Source organism: Triticum dicoccoides, chromosome 6B (assembly GCF_002162155.2).
Source record: "Triticum dicoccoides isolate Atlit2015 ecotype Zavitan chromosome 6B, WEW_v2.0, whole genome shotgun sequence".
Lineage (NCBI taxonomy): Eukaryota > Viridiplantae > Streptophyta > Magnoliopsida > Poales > Poaceae > Triticum > Triticum dicoccoides.
Genome location: NC_041391.1, coordinates 722847263 through 722862128, shown reverse-complemented (window position 1 = coordinate 722862128; position 14866 = coordinate 722847263). Strand labels below are relative to the sequence as shown.

Here is a 14866-nt window from a genome sequence, read left to right as displayed (position 1 = left end):
AATAAGGCATTTGCAATAACAAACACATTTTCAGATAGGAATTGGAGCCATGTAGTAGGGAACATTTTTTTACGGATTTGGGAAACATAATTAAGCTTTCTTGCTTATTTGATCATTAGTGAATGAATGGTGCATTTCCAACTAATGTGGTATACATAAGAAACTGTCATCCGATCATCTTTTTTAGGGGTAAAGCACCCATTACAATATCCTGCAGTTGGCGAGGCACGTCCCCCAACCTGATCTGATCCGTGCCATGTGTTGCAAGCCATGAACGAGCCTGTTATAGTCCCTACTAATAGTAAGAGCATCTACAACCGGACCTTGCAAATCCGGCCTCTTAAACGCCCACGGACGGTCCTCAAATTAGCCACTTTGCATCCTCCTCTCTCTCATATTTCATCCCCTAAATCCATACGAAGCATGCAAAAGTAATCATACGTACTACCCTAGCTACTCTTTGTCGTCGGAGATGTCCACGACGACGATGTCAGGTGCCTGCTGGACGGGCGTGTAGGAGGTCTCCGGCTCATCCTCCTCCTGCTCAACCTCATCCATGTAGGCGAACATCTCCGCCTCCTCCACGGTTTCTTGTCTCCACAGTCGACTCCGACCGGAGGGAATTGAGGATAGCTGCTGCTCTGCTTGCAAATCCCTGTCGCCAGCATCCCCCACATCCTCCTTCTCCGGCTCATCCTCCTCCTCCTCGTCATCCAACTCCTCCTTCGGATCCACTGCATCCGGAGGTAGCCCCATGGTGATCCGGGCTTCGCGCCTAGCCCGGATCTGCTCAAGGAGCTCGAGTCGACGCTCCGGCGTTAGAAAGGGCTTGCTCCTCACCCGGCAGCGTGGGGGCATGGCTACTAGGCGGACGGGTGGAGTGGAAAGTGGTGGCAGTGACGGACAGGAGGAGGAAAATGTGGCTAGATGATAAGGTTTCGGTGCCGCCGGTCGACTTAAATAGCCAGGCAATGCACTATGCGGCCCGCCGGAGCTGCGCCACGCGGCGCCACCGGTCCGACGAAGGAGACGAGCTTCGGGCCACCGGATTTGAGGGTGTTTCCGGCTGAGAACCCTTTGTCAGTCCGACATGGCAGGTGTGCCCGGACGCCCCCATATCCGCCCTATATATGGGCTGGATATGGGGGGTGCCGGTCAGTCCGGGTGTTTGAGGGCTGTTTGTGGGGCCCGTCTAGGTCAAAAAATCGTGACCGGACAGCAACCGGGCGGCCTGCCCGAGCGTTTGAGACGGGTTTGAGAGGTCCGGTTGTAGTAGATGCTCTAATGGCATGCTAGGAGATAAAGTTCTTTCTTTACTCTGTCCTTTATGTCAGATATAATAGGGTAACCAGAGACTGGGACAAGAGCATGCCTTTTGGAGAATATTTGTACAAGAGCTAGCAAGGCACACACTGACAGATATTAAAGGCAAATTAAGTTACTCGTAATCGGACCAATATAATGTTGTCTGCTAAGGTTTCTTTAGCGACTGACTGGTAAGAGGCACAAGTGTGTGCTGCTCTGAACCTTAAAATGACCTGCACTTTCAGCTGCATATACATGAATGTTTTGGTTTGTTGCCAACTAACGGCAATTCAGGCACGACCAGCGATGTTAATGCGACATGGTTATAATCAGAAGAGAACCAGCAAGTCCGAACATGTAGAGTTATCTTCTGCCCTCGCGCTTGCTTCATCTAGAGTAACAATTCTCTTCTCCGTAATGTTGAACATTGTAGTATGTTGGCGCTTTCATTACTGGAAATCGACGAGATAACAGTTGTCTTCTCGGAATGTCTACTAGTAGTTGTGATTGATCATTTTGACTGACTGCATGCAGCTTGCTTATTTATGAACTAACTAAAAATGTTGTTCCCTAAAAAACCTGAAAATGTGTGTTTGAATTGTTTAACTTAACAAGCAAGCAATGTGCTAAGCAAGGATGAGCACCCAAACAAAGAAAGAAACAACAAATTGATCTTTTTTGCCAGCTCCCATCCCATGCATATCATGTGCTTTATGAATCACTCCTCCACAGATGTGACGATTAGCCATCAAGGAACGATTCAGCAATGGAAAAGGCAGCAACATACGTCTTTATTCCTTTGTGAAAGCGGCTTTGATCTGATATGCTGCATTTCCTTCACACACTACTACTGCGCCACTCCACTGCTAGCTCTCTGATTACTATATATACTAACTCCCATTCCCCACTCACGGCCGATCGATCTACCATATTTATTTTCTTTCTATTACTTCTGGCCTCCTGCGGCTCGATCATATCGCTCCTTCCCAGCGGGATGCATGGCGCCCTCCTCAGCCTCCACCGTCGAGATCACCAGTGAGTCAGTCTTCGATAGTGAGGTCGTCCCCTCCTCAATCGTCGAGATCGCACCCTACCTCCGCGTCGCCAACGAGGTCGAGGCAAGCAACCCACGCGTCGCCTACCTATGTATGTCACCTCTACGCATTTCTCTTCCTTGGCACGTCAATTCATTAATTCGCTGCTTGTTAATTACAGTTACCGATGCAGTAATATGTATAGCAGATTCGTTCTGCACTCTATTACCGGCCACTCACTAGTGAGCATGTACATTCTTTCTATTGCTCACACCTGTATTATATATTCTTCCTCAAGTACAACTAGTGCCATCTTACTGCCAGTGACACTCCATGGCCTGTCTTAATTCTTACTCCCTCTACAAAGAAATATAAGAGCGTTTAGATCACTAAAGTAGTGATCTAAATATAAGAGCGTTTTAGTGATTTAAACGCTCTTATATTTCTTTACAGAGGGAGTAATTCGAAACAACCGGTAGTAATTCCCTAGCTGCGCTTGAGAGTAGAGTAGTGCTTGTTTTGTTTTCTCACCCACACAATTTAATATGTCTCTTGGGTGCTAGGTTGATTCTTCGCCTTCAGGATGGCCAACAACCTCGACCCCACCGCCAGCGGCCGTGATGTCCATGAGTTCAAGACCGCGCTCCTGCAGAAGCTTGAAATGGTACGTGTGTATATAAGCATGATTTTCCAGCCCAACACGACCTCAAGGGCATGCAGCATATCTTGCGGTGCTGCGTTCTACTCCCTCCGTAAGAGAAGCAATTAGTGATCTAAACGATCTTATATTTCTTAGGGGGGAGAACTTATTATAGCTCCAAAATCATAGGTGTATGCAATACAGTAGTATGTTTCTTTCTTTCTTTTTTGCGGGTGGCAACGGTATGTTTCTAATCCAGCAGTGAAACTAATTGCTTTGCTTTCATTGCGATGCACGCGCTTCCTTCCTTAGGAGACCTTGAAGCAGAGTGATACACGCGAAATGTGGAGTTTCTACCAGCACTACTACAAGACGTACATCATGGCACTAGTAAACGCCGGCGATACAGGTGACCGGTGAGAGAGCAACCCATCTTCTTCTCTTTCTAATGCTATTTACTGAGTGCTATGCTGACTCATTTATGTCTTTTTTCCATTTGCTCAGTGCTCAGCTCACAAAGGCGTATCAGACTTCAGCTGTGTTGTTTGGGGTCCTAAAGGACGCCGATAATGTTTCACAGAAGATCCAAGTTGATCACGCGGTAAGCTGCTCTCACACTGCTAGCTCCTTTGTTTCTTTTGTCACACTGCTAGCTCCTGCTTTATATGTTTCCTCACAAACAAAAACACTGTTATTGATTGATGTTGCAGATTCTGGAAACAAGCAACCAAGTCGAGGAAAAGAAAAAGGTGTATCTTCCTGACAGTGCTAATCAGACTATTATGAGATATCCCAAGGTTCCCATCCATCCTGATTTCCTTCCGAGTACTTTGGCAAGTTGTTGAGATGATTACAGTATGGCTTACGCCGCTTTTCATTATTACATGTAGATCCAAGCAGCTTTGCATGCCCTTAGTGACACTAGGGGTCTGCCATGGCCCAAGGACCATGAAAAGAAGGCTGATGCAGATCTTCTTGAATGGCTTCAGGCCATGTTTGGGTTTCAGGTTATCACAACATGGCGACTCGATTCTCAAAAAAAAATTAAAAGATTCGGAAAAAAAAACATGGCGACTCTTTACCATTTGCATTCATATCTCATGCCCACAATTTGGTTGTGAATGCTGATACATTAATGCTCTCTAACTTCAACTATCACTCTGCAGAAAGATAATGTGTCCAATCAGAGAGAACATCTCATACTATTGCTTGCCAACATGCATATAAGGCAGATTTCCAAACCTGAACAACAACCAGAGGTACCGCCTTTTCCAACATACTGACACATAAGGCACATTGACCCGACCCTTATGTAATGATATCAATTTACCCGTTCCCTTTCTGAATTTATTTTCAGTTAGATGACCATGTGTTGGATACAACAATGAAGAAGCTATTCAAGAACTACAAGAGATGGTGCAAGTACCTTGGCCGCAAAACCAGCTTATGGTATGATGATTAACCTTCAGTGGTCCAACGATTGATCCCTTGCTCAACTAATTAGTTGATCATTATGTTTCTAGGCTGCCGACAATTCCACAAGAAGTACAACAGCGTAAGCTTCTCTATATGGGCCTTTATCTTCTCATATGGGGCGAGGCGGCTAACTTGCGGTTTATGCCAGAGTGTCTTTGCTACCTCTTTCATCATGTATGGTCAATTCCTAAACGCTGATCAGGAGAGATACGATCTAATTTGTGTGCTCACTTTTCTTCCAGTGATGCTACCTTAGTATTTTAGACCATTTTTAATGGGCGAAAGCTTGAGGATAGTACACTATATTTCAGATTATTTGCTACGTCTACCATTTTAAATGGGCGAGGCGGCTAACTTGCGGTTTATGCCAGAGTGTCTTTGCTACCTCTATAATCATGTATGGTCAATTCATTTCTTTGTCAAATTAATCACACGATCTATTTACTAAACTGGAGAACTGGGTTTTAAACCCTTAATTAAAGGGGTTCAAGGTCCTAATTATGTTTCCTGATTACGATGAAAATGATGCAAAGGCTACTATGCTAGTATTTGGGTATGTCTGGAGAGTTGACAAAATGTATCCTAACTATTTTTCTGGCCATCATAAAAAAAATGGTCTTTGTTTGGATGGCCGCCAATTGTTTGTCATGCCAACTTAACTCTAGGTATAAGTTCTGCCCGAGGAGATCCCGTAAACACTAACAAAACAAAAAGTTCTAACGCGGTCCCTATCTTTGCTTGATCCTTTTTCTTCCATTGATGCTCACATAGTAGTTTAGACCATTAATTGTAAATCGGCAAAAGATTGAGGTTCGTAGTACATTATATTTCCGTGCCGGAAAGTTTTACATGCCATTTATGTTTTTATTGCCATTTCATACTTGTTTCCATTTAGCAATTGTATAGTTTGTGTTCATGGACATGCTAGTTAATAAATGCTTGATTATCAAGGCTGTTTTTGTTGGTTGATTGACTGCCATAGCTCTTGTGATGAGATGATTATTGGTAAGTGACGGTCGTGCTTTTTTTTATTCCGTTGCAGATGGCTTTTGAATTATACAGTGTGTTGGCTGCAAACGTGAGCCCAGTAACTGGTGAAAATGTTAGGCCATACTATGGTGGCGAAGAGGAAGCCTTCTTGAAGAAAGTCGTGACCCCAATTTCCAGAATCGTAGAAACGGTACATTTCTGTATTTCCATGATGATTTTTTAATTTCAAGAACAATCAACTTATATCCTTTTGATTTTTTACATAGGACAAAACTGAAAGGAGCGGGACAATAAAATCAAAACACTCACATCAGAGAAATTATGATGATCTCAATGTGTTCTTTTGGTAAATACAACATAATTCGTTATATTCGTTACAATTTTGTTGCCCATGCAATTAATTTTACATTGCTTATCAGGTCAAGAGACTGTTTCCAATTAGGATGGCCAATGAGAGCCGATGCTGATTTTTTCAAGAAGAGGAGCAACCTGTGTGAGTTGTGCTCTTCTTCCACACCACAAGTGTGTGTGCGTGTGTGCTTCATCTTGGCCACGGTTAGGTCTTGGGTCCAACGGTCGCGGCGGCGGTGGTGTTGTAGTGGAGTAGGCTTGCCAGAGCTCACGGGTCATTGATAGTTAGTGACGGACTAGTGAGTGAATTGCAGTATTTGCTTGCTTGGCAATAAATGACCATCGCCTATTAATTATTGTTGTGTGTAAAATAGAGCTTGTATAGTCCATGCCCATGTTGTACTTACTGGATGCTTAACCTTTTAATGAATACCCTTTGTGTGAAAATTGTAGAAAAATACCAGCGACGGAGTACAACGTGTTTAAGGTTGGTCAAGTTTCCCCCACAAGAGAATGTGTTAGCCTGTCCGCCACATCCTCTAATCGACATTTTCGATCCTTCAACAACTCATGAAAAGCATTATATATCGGTCAATGCAAAATGCACATCGATGACCTCTAGATGGCGCCTCATGTCACCCACCTCCTGCTCCATCAAGATTCAAGAAAATCGTCTCAGGTTTTACACATATATCTGCCTAGTGGGGTACACCATCTCGAAGTTGTTGAGGTCGTGGTTAAGACTCCTCTCACCCTCTGCGTGCTCTCCGACATTCTGTAGCAGCTAGAGTCATCACTATCCCTTAAAAAAGCTCGAATGATAGCTCGCTGGCACAAAGGGAAAAAATGCCAATATTTCTTGTGCATCATCTGCATCTGCAACCCGGCAACTCGAGAGTATGCTCCTCTCAAGTAGCTTTGTGGCTTCAGGCCCGTGCAGATGTACCCTCACCCCACTACTGGTGGTGAGTACCGACTGCTGTTGTACCGTGAATGGGGAGAAGATCGGCGTACCATCTTCGTTTTCACAATAGGCTCCAGCCAACCGCCGAGGAAAATATGTTGCCCTGATCCTACCGCTCTTCGAGATTGCCTCCAACTGCTACTCCAAGGTAGCATATACTGGTACATAGGCAATGGGATATTGGTATTCGACACCACCGATGAGTCGTTCGGGAAGATCCACATCCCGTTTTCTTATGGCTACGCTCGACTGTTTGAGATGGGTGACATGCTTGCTATCTTGTCTCTTAGTGGTGAAGAGACAGCCTTTGATATCTGGGTTATGCAGGACTACCAAGCCGAGGTCTGGGATTTCAAGTGTCGGGTTGAATTGCCGGTTGCCGAGACCATGCAGCAGTGTCAATGCCTTTTCCATCAACTGATGGTTGTGCCTGGGGACAGTGAGCTGCTCGTGACGGAGGGAGTACTACTTTAAGTAATTTTCTCATGATATTTTCACATCCAATGTGTATTTCTTTTATTGAGGATAAAACCAGATATTGCATGTTCTAATATTACTCTCTCTGTAATATGGACTAGATTGTATGCAACACACAAACATTTCCGCTGGTAATAATATGGCAACCCACACTTGAGCGACAAGGCCACCGCTGTACGCCGCCTCGAGAAAAAATGACCGGCCGGAGTCTGCCACCGGCAAGCGGCAACGGCGGCCACGACTGACTCGCACCACCTCCTCCCAAGCCGGATTGCACCGACCCCCAATCGGTAAATAATAAGCTCTTACTCCCTCCATCCGAAAAAACTTGTCCCAAGCTTCTCTCTCAAATGGATGTATCTAGCACTGAGGGACAAGCTTCAAGCTTTTTCGGACCGAGGGAATATTTTTTTGGTCGGGCTTGAAGAAAAAGGTGTGCCCGATAACCTCGATCGGTGTACTCCAGGATCTGCCACAATCTATCAATCAATAGTTCAAAACAAAGGCAACGCCGCGCGCTGCTGAACCGGAGACAGACAGATTTTCCTTCTAGTCTGCAAATGTTTACTCCAGTTCGTACGCTGCTGATAAGCTTTATTTATTTTTGCCATGTGCAAAGGCAGCAGATATATAAAGCAACAACAGGTAAAGCATACATACGTACGTACGCTGCTGATATATTTATTTTTGCTACTACTATACGTAGGCTAGCTTTAGCTCCCAACTTGTTTATATTAGGAATCAATTGATGTTTGCCTCGACAAGAGGTAAAGGCGTTAACCACGCATGCAAGCAAAGCATCTGATTCATTCATTCATTAGGAATCCAGGCTGCTTTCTTACTTTAGGCAACATGAGGAATAAAGCAACATACATATGATGCCCAAGCCAATAGCAAAAGCCTAGCATACATATCAAGATCAACATCTCCTCTGCACGCACCGCACCTCGTAGGTTACTCTCTTTCGCTATTATCCCCCACAGCCCACAACCAATCCACAACTCACCAATTAATCATGGAGGCGACGGCGCTGAGCGTCGGCAAGTCGGTGCTAAATGGGGCGCTTAGCTACGCCAAATCGGCGGTGGCGGAGGAGTTGGCTCTGCAGCTGGGCGTTGGGCGCGATCAGGCCTTCATCACGGGGGAGCTGGAGATGATGCAGTCTTTTCTCATGTCGGCGCACGACGAGGGAGACGGCGACAACATGGTGGTGAAGACCTGGGTGAAGCAGGTCCGCGACGTGGCCTACATCGTCGAGGACTGCCTCCAGGATTTCGCCGTCCGTGTCAACAGGCAACCATGGTGGCGCACGCTGATCCACCGGCACGAGGTGGCAAATCAGATGAAAGAGCTCAGGGCCAAAGTGGACGATGTCAGCCAGAGGAACATACGCTACCAGCTCATCAAGGGCTCCTCAGATGCTGCTTCTTCTTCCTCCTCCAAGCAGCCAGCAGCTGACAGATCTGCAGCAGCGTCAATGGTTAGCATCCATGGCGCCTCCAAGCAGCACAACCAATCAAACGTGGATCTTACCCAGTTGCTCATGGTCAGCTGCAATAATGATGATCTTGGGCTTGGGGTGATCGCCGTGTGGGGAACAAGTGCTGATCTCGGGCAGACGTCCATCATCAGGGCGGTCTATGAGGATCCAGATGTCACAACAAAATTCACATGTCGAGCTTGGGTCAGGCTGACACATCCTTTTAATCCAAAGGACTTCATCCAGAGCTTAGTGGAGCAGTTTCATCATACTACAACAGCTGCTGTTATGTTGGAAATGGACCAGAAGACGCCGCAGCAGCTGGCTCGGGAGTTTGATGGGTATGTGAACAAGAAGAGGTATCTGATTGTGATCAATGACCTATCCACCATCGAGGAGTTGGATCGGGTCAAAATGTGCTTCCCAAACAACAACATGGGGTGTAGAATCATAGTGTCCACACCGCAAGCTGAAGTTGCGACCTTATGTGCAGGGCAAGAATACAATGCATCAAAGCTCAAGCAATTGTCAGCTCATCAGTATATCTATGCTTTCCACAACATGGTAATATTATTCAACTAAACCTCTCCTCCTATATATGTACATCCATCATTGCTGAATCAATATGTTATGCCTATAGCTAGCTAGTTCATCAGCCAGATAAAATATACTCAAAATATACTCCCTCCGTTCCCACATATTTGTCTTTCTAGGCATTTCAAATGGACACAACATACGGATGTATGTAGACATATTTTAGACTGTAGATTCACTCATTTTGCTCCGTATGTAGTCACTTGTTGAAATCTCTAGAAAGACAAATATTTGAGAATGGAGGGAGTACTTCTTAGTATTAATAGTAGTCGTATTAATTATCAAGTAATTAACAGGAAACTTAATGGATTTATGAAAAATATGTCCTATAAAAGTAGTAATTCATCTTTATACTCCTTTTATCAATAACCAGGAAAAAAATCAATAATACTAGTGGTTTTTGGAATGTGATGTGCATGTCATACATAAACCCCTGTTTTGCAAGTTAATTACTATTTTACAAGCTAATACATGTGTTTGCTTGTGCACAGCGCTCTGAGCATGAAACATTAGACATTATGAATAATACTGACAACTCAACAGTGCCAAATTCTGAGATAATTGAGGATACATCTACAGAAGCTGCTGATGGAAAGAGCCTCACATGGAACAGGAAGATGGAATCTCATATTGTTGGACGAGCTCAAGAAAAAAAAGATATTATTGAACTAATATCTCATCCAACTAGAGAAAGGTTTGAGGTGATATCCATTTGGGGAATGGGTGGTCTTGGGAAAACCACTATAGTGAAAGACATCTATCAAAGCCAAGAACTCATTGGCACGTTTGAGAAGCATGCTTGTGCCACAATTTTGCGTCCTTTCAGTCTTTTAGAGCTTCTCAGGAGCTTATTTATGCAACTTGACACGGAAACTTCTGAAAAGAAGGCTGATGTGGGTTTGCCTGCAAGCAAAACGGAGAGATTACCATCCTCGAAACAGGCTCTCGCCCCTGCAAGCAAAAAGGAGAGATTACCATCAGTGAAAGAGAGATTACTATCAATGACAGTTGATGACTTGATCAATGAGTTGGCAATATTGGTAGACAAAAAAAGATGCCTTATTGTTCTTGATGATGTATCATCTACTGCAGAATGGGATCAGCTAATACAACCAGTAATTTTCCAGGAGATGGGAAATACAAGCCGAATCATAGTCACTACAAGGGAGAAGAGTATTGCTCTACATTGTTCAGAGAAGAAACAAGAAAATATATACAAGCTTGAAGATCTAGCGTACGAGTATGCGCGTGAGCTCTTCACTAAAAAGGTAGTTGCTAAGTATTTTCATGTTCAATTGTTTGATTCAATATGTCTTATTTCCATTTGTGGGGAAGATTTCCTATTTTCCAACCATGGTCCATATTTCCCCGCAAAAATAAATACATTGTTCTTTTATGTTGTGTTTCATCGAGCTGTTGAGGTGACGTAGGGATTACGAAAATAATTCATCTAGGCATATTCTAGTATTATCTTTTTTCTCAAATTTTCTGCCAATCGGTTTCAGTCTGTCCAACAGACATGAATTATTTAAATACAATTTTACTATTTCAATGCAAAAGGAATACATGATGTTTTTCTACAGCAAGTAGAACTTCATTTAAAATACATGAATTCTTCATATATATAGTGGCACATATCTAGAAAATGTATTTCGAACATATAATGACAGAATGTTTCTGTGAACCATCTGAACAATATCTTGAGTTGCACGGCCGTGTTTCTAATATGGAGGAACGTTAAAGATGAATGTCGGAAGGTTTATTATATTTAATTGACATAAAGTATGTTTTGGGAACTATAGGTGGAATTCTTGCAAAGTACTCCCTCCGTCCCATAATATAAGAGCGTTTTTTACACTAGTGTAGTGTCAAAAACGCTCTTATATTATGAGACGGAGAGAGTAGATAATCATTCTAGTTTTATTAGTGTTAAGATAGTAGTTTTCAAGTATTTTTGACAAGCTTTTCTTGTTCCACTTGTATGTTATTTAGTTGTTAGAGTACTAATATACGCATTGTACAAATTTTCAGGTATTTAGGAAGACAATAGATTTGGATAAGCATTATCCAGAGCTAGTCAAACCAGCCGAATTGATCCTGAGGAAGTGTGGCCGACTACCCCTTGCAATAGTCACCGTAGGTGGCTTTTTAGCAAACCAACCAAAGACTTCTCTGGAATGGAGGAAATTTTATGATCATATCAGTGCCGAGATGGAGATGAATCCTGAGCTTACAACCATAAGAAGTGTTCTTATGAAAAGCTATGATGGTCTACCCTTCCACCTCAAGTCATGTTTCTTGTACACATCCATATTTTCTGAAGACCGTAAGCTTGAGCGGAGACGCTTGGTGCTTCGGTGGACTGCAGAGGGGTACTCAAGGGAGGTGCGTGATAAGTCGGCGGGGGAAATATCAGATAGCTACTTCGTAGAACTTATAAGCAGGAGCATGATACTGCCATCTCAAAAATCATTCCATAGTATAAAAGGAATAGATTCCTGCCAAGTCCATGATCTCATTCGTGAGATCAGCATCTCAAAGTCTATGGAAGAAAACCTTGTTTTGAGACTAGAGAAAGGTTGTAAGCTGAATAGGCAGCAGGGTAATGCACGCCATCTTGCTATAAACGGCAATTGGGAAGGAGAGCAGAGTGATTTTGAGATGATGGTGGACATGCCCCGTGTACGGTCAATAACTGTTTTTGGGAAGTGGAGGCCATTCTTCATGTCGGTGAAGATGAGGATGCTACGAGTTCTGGACTTGGAAGACACGACAGGTCTTGTCGATCATCATTTGAAGCATATTGGGAAGCTTCTTCACCTAATATACTTATCTCTGAGAGGATGTGAAGATATTTATCACCTGCCAGATTCAATTGGTAACCTGATGCAACTGCAAACACTTGATATCAGAGGTACCTCCATACTGATACTGACGAGAAGCATCGTCAAGCTTCGGAAGCTGCAATATCTTCGTTGCAGTAATAATAACAAGCTTAAATGGCGTGTTGGACCGATAGACTACTATGATTCACATCCATATTTGAAGACATGCATGGTTTTTTGTACTGGATGTTGCATACCTCGGGAAGTAATACAAACTGATGGCTTCAACCAGCGTGATGTATGCACCTTCACATGCTGCGCGGCAATCCCTTTTCTGATGAAGGGGTATGGCAATGGTGTTGGCGTGAGGGTGCCAAGAGGGATGAGGAGAATGAAGGCCCTGCATACATTACAGGGTGTGGACCTGGTCGCGTCCGGAGGCATTGCTTTTCTGCGGAACATCAAAGGAGGACTCATGGGGCTGCGTAAGCTAGGAGTGGTCCGCCTACAAGCGAGGAATGCTTCAGAGTTTTGTGCTGTCGTTTCCAGTCTCAACCTCCTAGAGTCATTGTCAGTGACTCCAGAGGGTGGACACGATTTGCGTCTGGACGGCATTTCCTCGCCTCCAAGTAACCTCCGGAACCTCAAGCTGAACATGGCAACTTTCCCCATTCAAAGCATGGCCAAATTGCCGGAATGGGTCAAGAAGCTTGAGAACCTTGTAAAGTTGAGAATCGAATTCGTAACATCCAGCCAAGAGGAGCAGGATGGTGCTATAGGAGCCCTGGGGAATCTGCCGAACCTAGCCGTCTTGCGTCTCAATGTGGTTAGTTTCCATGGTGAAGAAGTACATTTCGTGGCGGAGGCATTCCGGAGCCTCGTCGTGCTGGAGCTTTCACGCATAAGGAACATAAGGTTGGTTGAGTTTGAGCAGGGAGCAATGCCCAAACTCCAGCAGCTTCTCCTCCAGTGTCCGGATACCGAGACTAGGTTTCTTGGAGTGGACTCTCTCGGAAGCATCAAGGAAGTAGGGATCACCGAGCATCTTATCACCGAGGAGTTGCGAGCCCAGGTCGCTTTGAATAGAAACAAGCCCATCCTGAATACACTCCCAGGTCGCTTTGAATAGAAACAAGCCAATCCTGAATAAATTATAAGCTCTCTCTCTTCATGGCAGGGCAGGCATCTGTTGTAAACGTATTTGTATTATTATTTTTTCTGTATCTTAATTTGGTCGATACAATATGCATGCGTACCTGTATATTGTCATGGGTATAGGGTAATACTTACTAATACATGCATCCTTCTTATTCTCTTGTTTGCAGTGTGTATTTAAATATACATCGAGGACATTGTTTTTACATGTAACATTTGTGAAACATGTACTCTACTACTTTTCTTCTGAATGTATGTGTCACATGACACGTACGATGTCGATCTTTCGAGCAGCATCAGCAAAAACAACAACGGCTCAACCTGATAACAACCAACAAGGCATCATCTATGCATGCTGATTTGTCTGAATTCTTTGGACAAAGGCAACCACGTGTTGAGACAAATTCCTCCCATTCACGCTCATGTCGCACTCGATCGCCCTCAGGTTTTGGATGCGGAAATGGGTTTTTCACCGCTTCCAGAACGAACATGCAGCAGACAGGATGATGAATTAAACTGACATGAATTCACAACAATGTGTTCATTACCTTGGAATTAAAGACACGACAATCCAACACTTGAAAAAGGGCCTGAAGTACATCCTTGCAATCATCCTTTGTCAGCTTGTTCTGTCTAAGAAGCAACTCTACTCTTGTCCTCATCTCAAAATTCCTGAAATGAGGGCCAAGGACACTGCGGTAAGGCTCCATCAACGACATCATCACAAGCGGCAATCTGGAGAGTAAGCAAATACACCATTGCGTAAAGCTGGAATTTCTGAAAGGAGCAGCTAGCTAGATCGGATCAATTAATTGCAGACCTATCACTTAACAACAATGTGCTCATTTTAAGGCCCATCGCTCACCGCATTGTTTGGGCACAAAAGCCTGATAAATCAAACTGAATTTTAAAATTTGTATATTCGCAGTCAAGACATCTGGTCTATATTCGAATTTGTAGTTAGGGAATGCTAAATACTGCTGGCATTTAACTGAGATTTTTCCGACAAAAATGAAGAAATTTTTTTCACAAAAAACACACCTCTGTATTAGATTTTTTTCCACTGCGCCTTCCAAACGCAATGGAACTATATATATCATGCAGCGAATTGCAATTTCATGACAATATTTGCAAGGCTACTGATGTCCGTAACTATGTACCCAAGTTCTCTGCCATACAATCAGAATCAGGTTGCATAATCAGAAAAAAAAAACAGAAGGAATAGAAATACGACATCACCTATCACATATTGTATTACATTAAAAATTGAAAGAGTGCAGGACATACCAGCTGGATGACATTGAATGAAATGGGTGATCATGTAGAAAAAATCTGCAATAACATCATGGTTCTTTAATACTGCCACAGTAACCAACAACAATTGTTGAACAAAATATTTGCTTTCAAGCCATTGAACTCACCACGCATGTTGCTTGCCCAATCATAGTATTGTTCTCCGACCTGCTATATGCCTAATGCAATATTAGTGAATAATTTTTCAAGAGTAAAAATTGATGATGTTTCCATAACATCTTCGACTCCAACTAACCATTCAATGATAAATCAGCGCTTGCT

At 43.5% G+C, this 14866-nt stretch overlaps 2 protein-coding genes across 2 annotated transcripts; both read left to right on the top strand.

Moving 5' to 3' along the window:
- Positions 1-2246: 2246 nt before the first annotated feature.
- On the top strand, positions 2247-6237 carry LOC119325866 (callose synthase 3-like). Its single transcript, XM_037599585.1, has 12 exons — positions 2247-2451; positions 2903-3003; positions 3292-3395; positions 3484-3580; positions 3690-3776; positions 3870-3986; positions 4146-4238; positions 4337-4428; positions 4503-4629; positions 5498-5635; positions 5712-5791; positions 5865-6237. The coding sequence occupies exons 2-12, from the start codon at positions 2923-2925 to the stop codon at positions 6076-6078; spliced, it is 1230 nt and encodes a 409-aa protein (XP_037455482.1). The 5' UTR covers positions 2247-2451; positions 2903-2922; the 3' UTR covers positions 6079-6237.
- Positions 6238-8178: 1941 nt separating this feature from the next.
- On the top strand, positions 8179-13446 carry LOC119325865 (disease resistance protein PIK6-NP-like). The gene is made up of 3 exons (XM_037599584.1): positions 8179-9281; positions 9803-10579; positions 11343-13446. The coding sequence occupies exons 1-3, from the start codon at positions 8253-8255 to the stop codon at positions 13263-13265; spliced, it is 3729 nt and encodes a 1242-aa protein (XP_037455481.1). The 5' UTR covers positions 8179-8252; the 3' UTR covers positions 13266-13446.
- Positions 13447-14866: the final 1420 nt, after the last annotated feature.

Bases quoted from the DNA above. Each gene is read 5' to 3' on its own strand.
- LOC119325866 (XM_037599585.1), top strand. From the start codon at position 2,923: ATGGCCAACAACCTCGACCCCACCGCCAGCGGCCGTGATGTCCATGAG. The intron at 3,004-3,291 runs GTACGTGTGTAT...TTCCTTCCTTAG, and splicing joins TCCTGCAGAAGCTTGAAATG to GAGACCTTGAAGCAGAGTGA. The intron at 4,429-4,502 runs GTATGATGATTA...TTATGTTTCTAG, and splicing joins GGCCGCAAAACCAGCTTATG to GCTGCCGACAATTCCACAAG.
- LOC119325865 (XM_037599584.1), top strand. From the start codon at position 8,253: ATGGAGGCGACGGCGCTGAGCGTCGGCAAGTCGGTGCTAAATGGGGCG. The intron at 9,282-9,802 runs GTAATATTATTC...GCTTGTGCACAG, and splicing joins TCTATGCTTTCCACAACATG to CGCTCTGAGCATGAAACATT. The intron at 10,580-11,342 runs GTAGTTGCTAAG...ACAAATTTTCAG, and splicing joins GTGAGCTCTTCACTAAAAAG to GTATTTAGGAAGACAATAGA.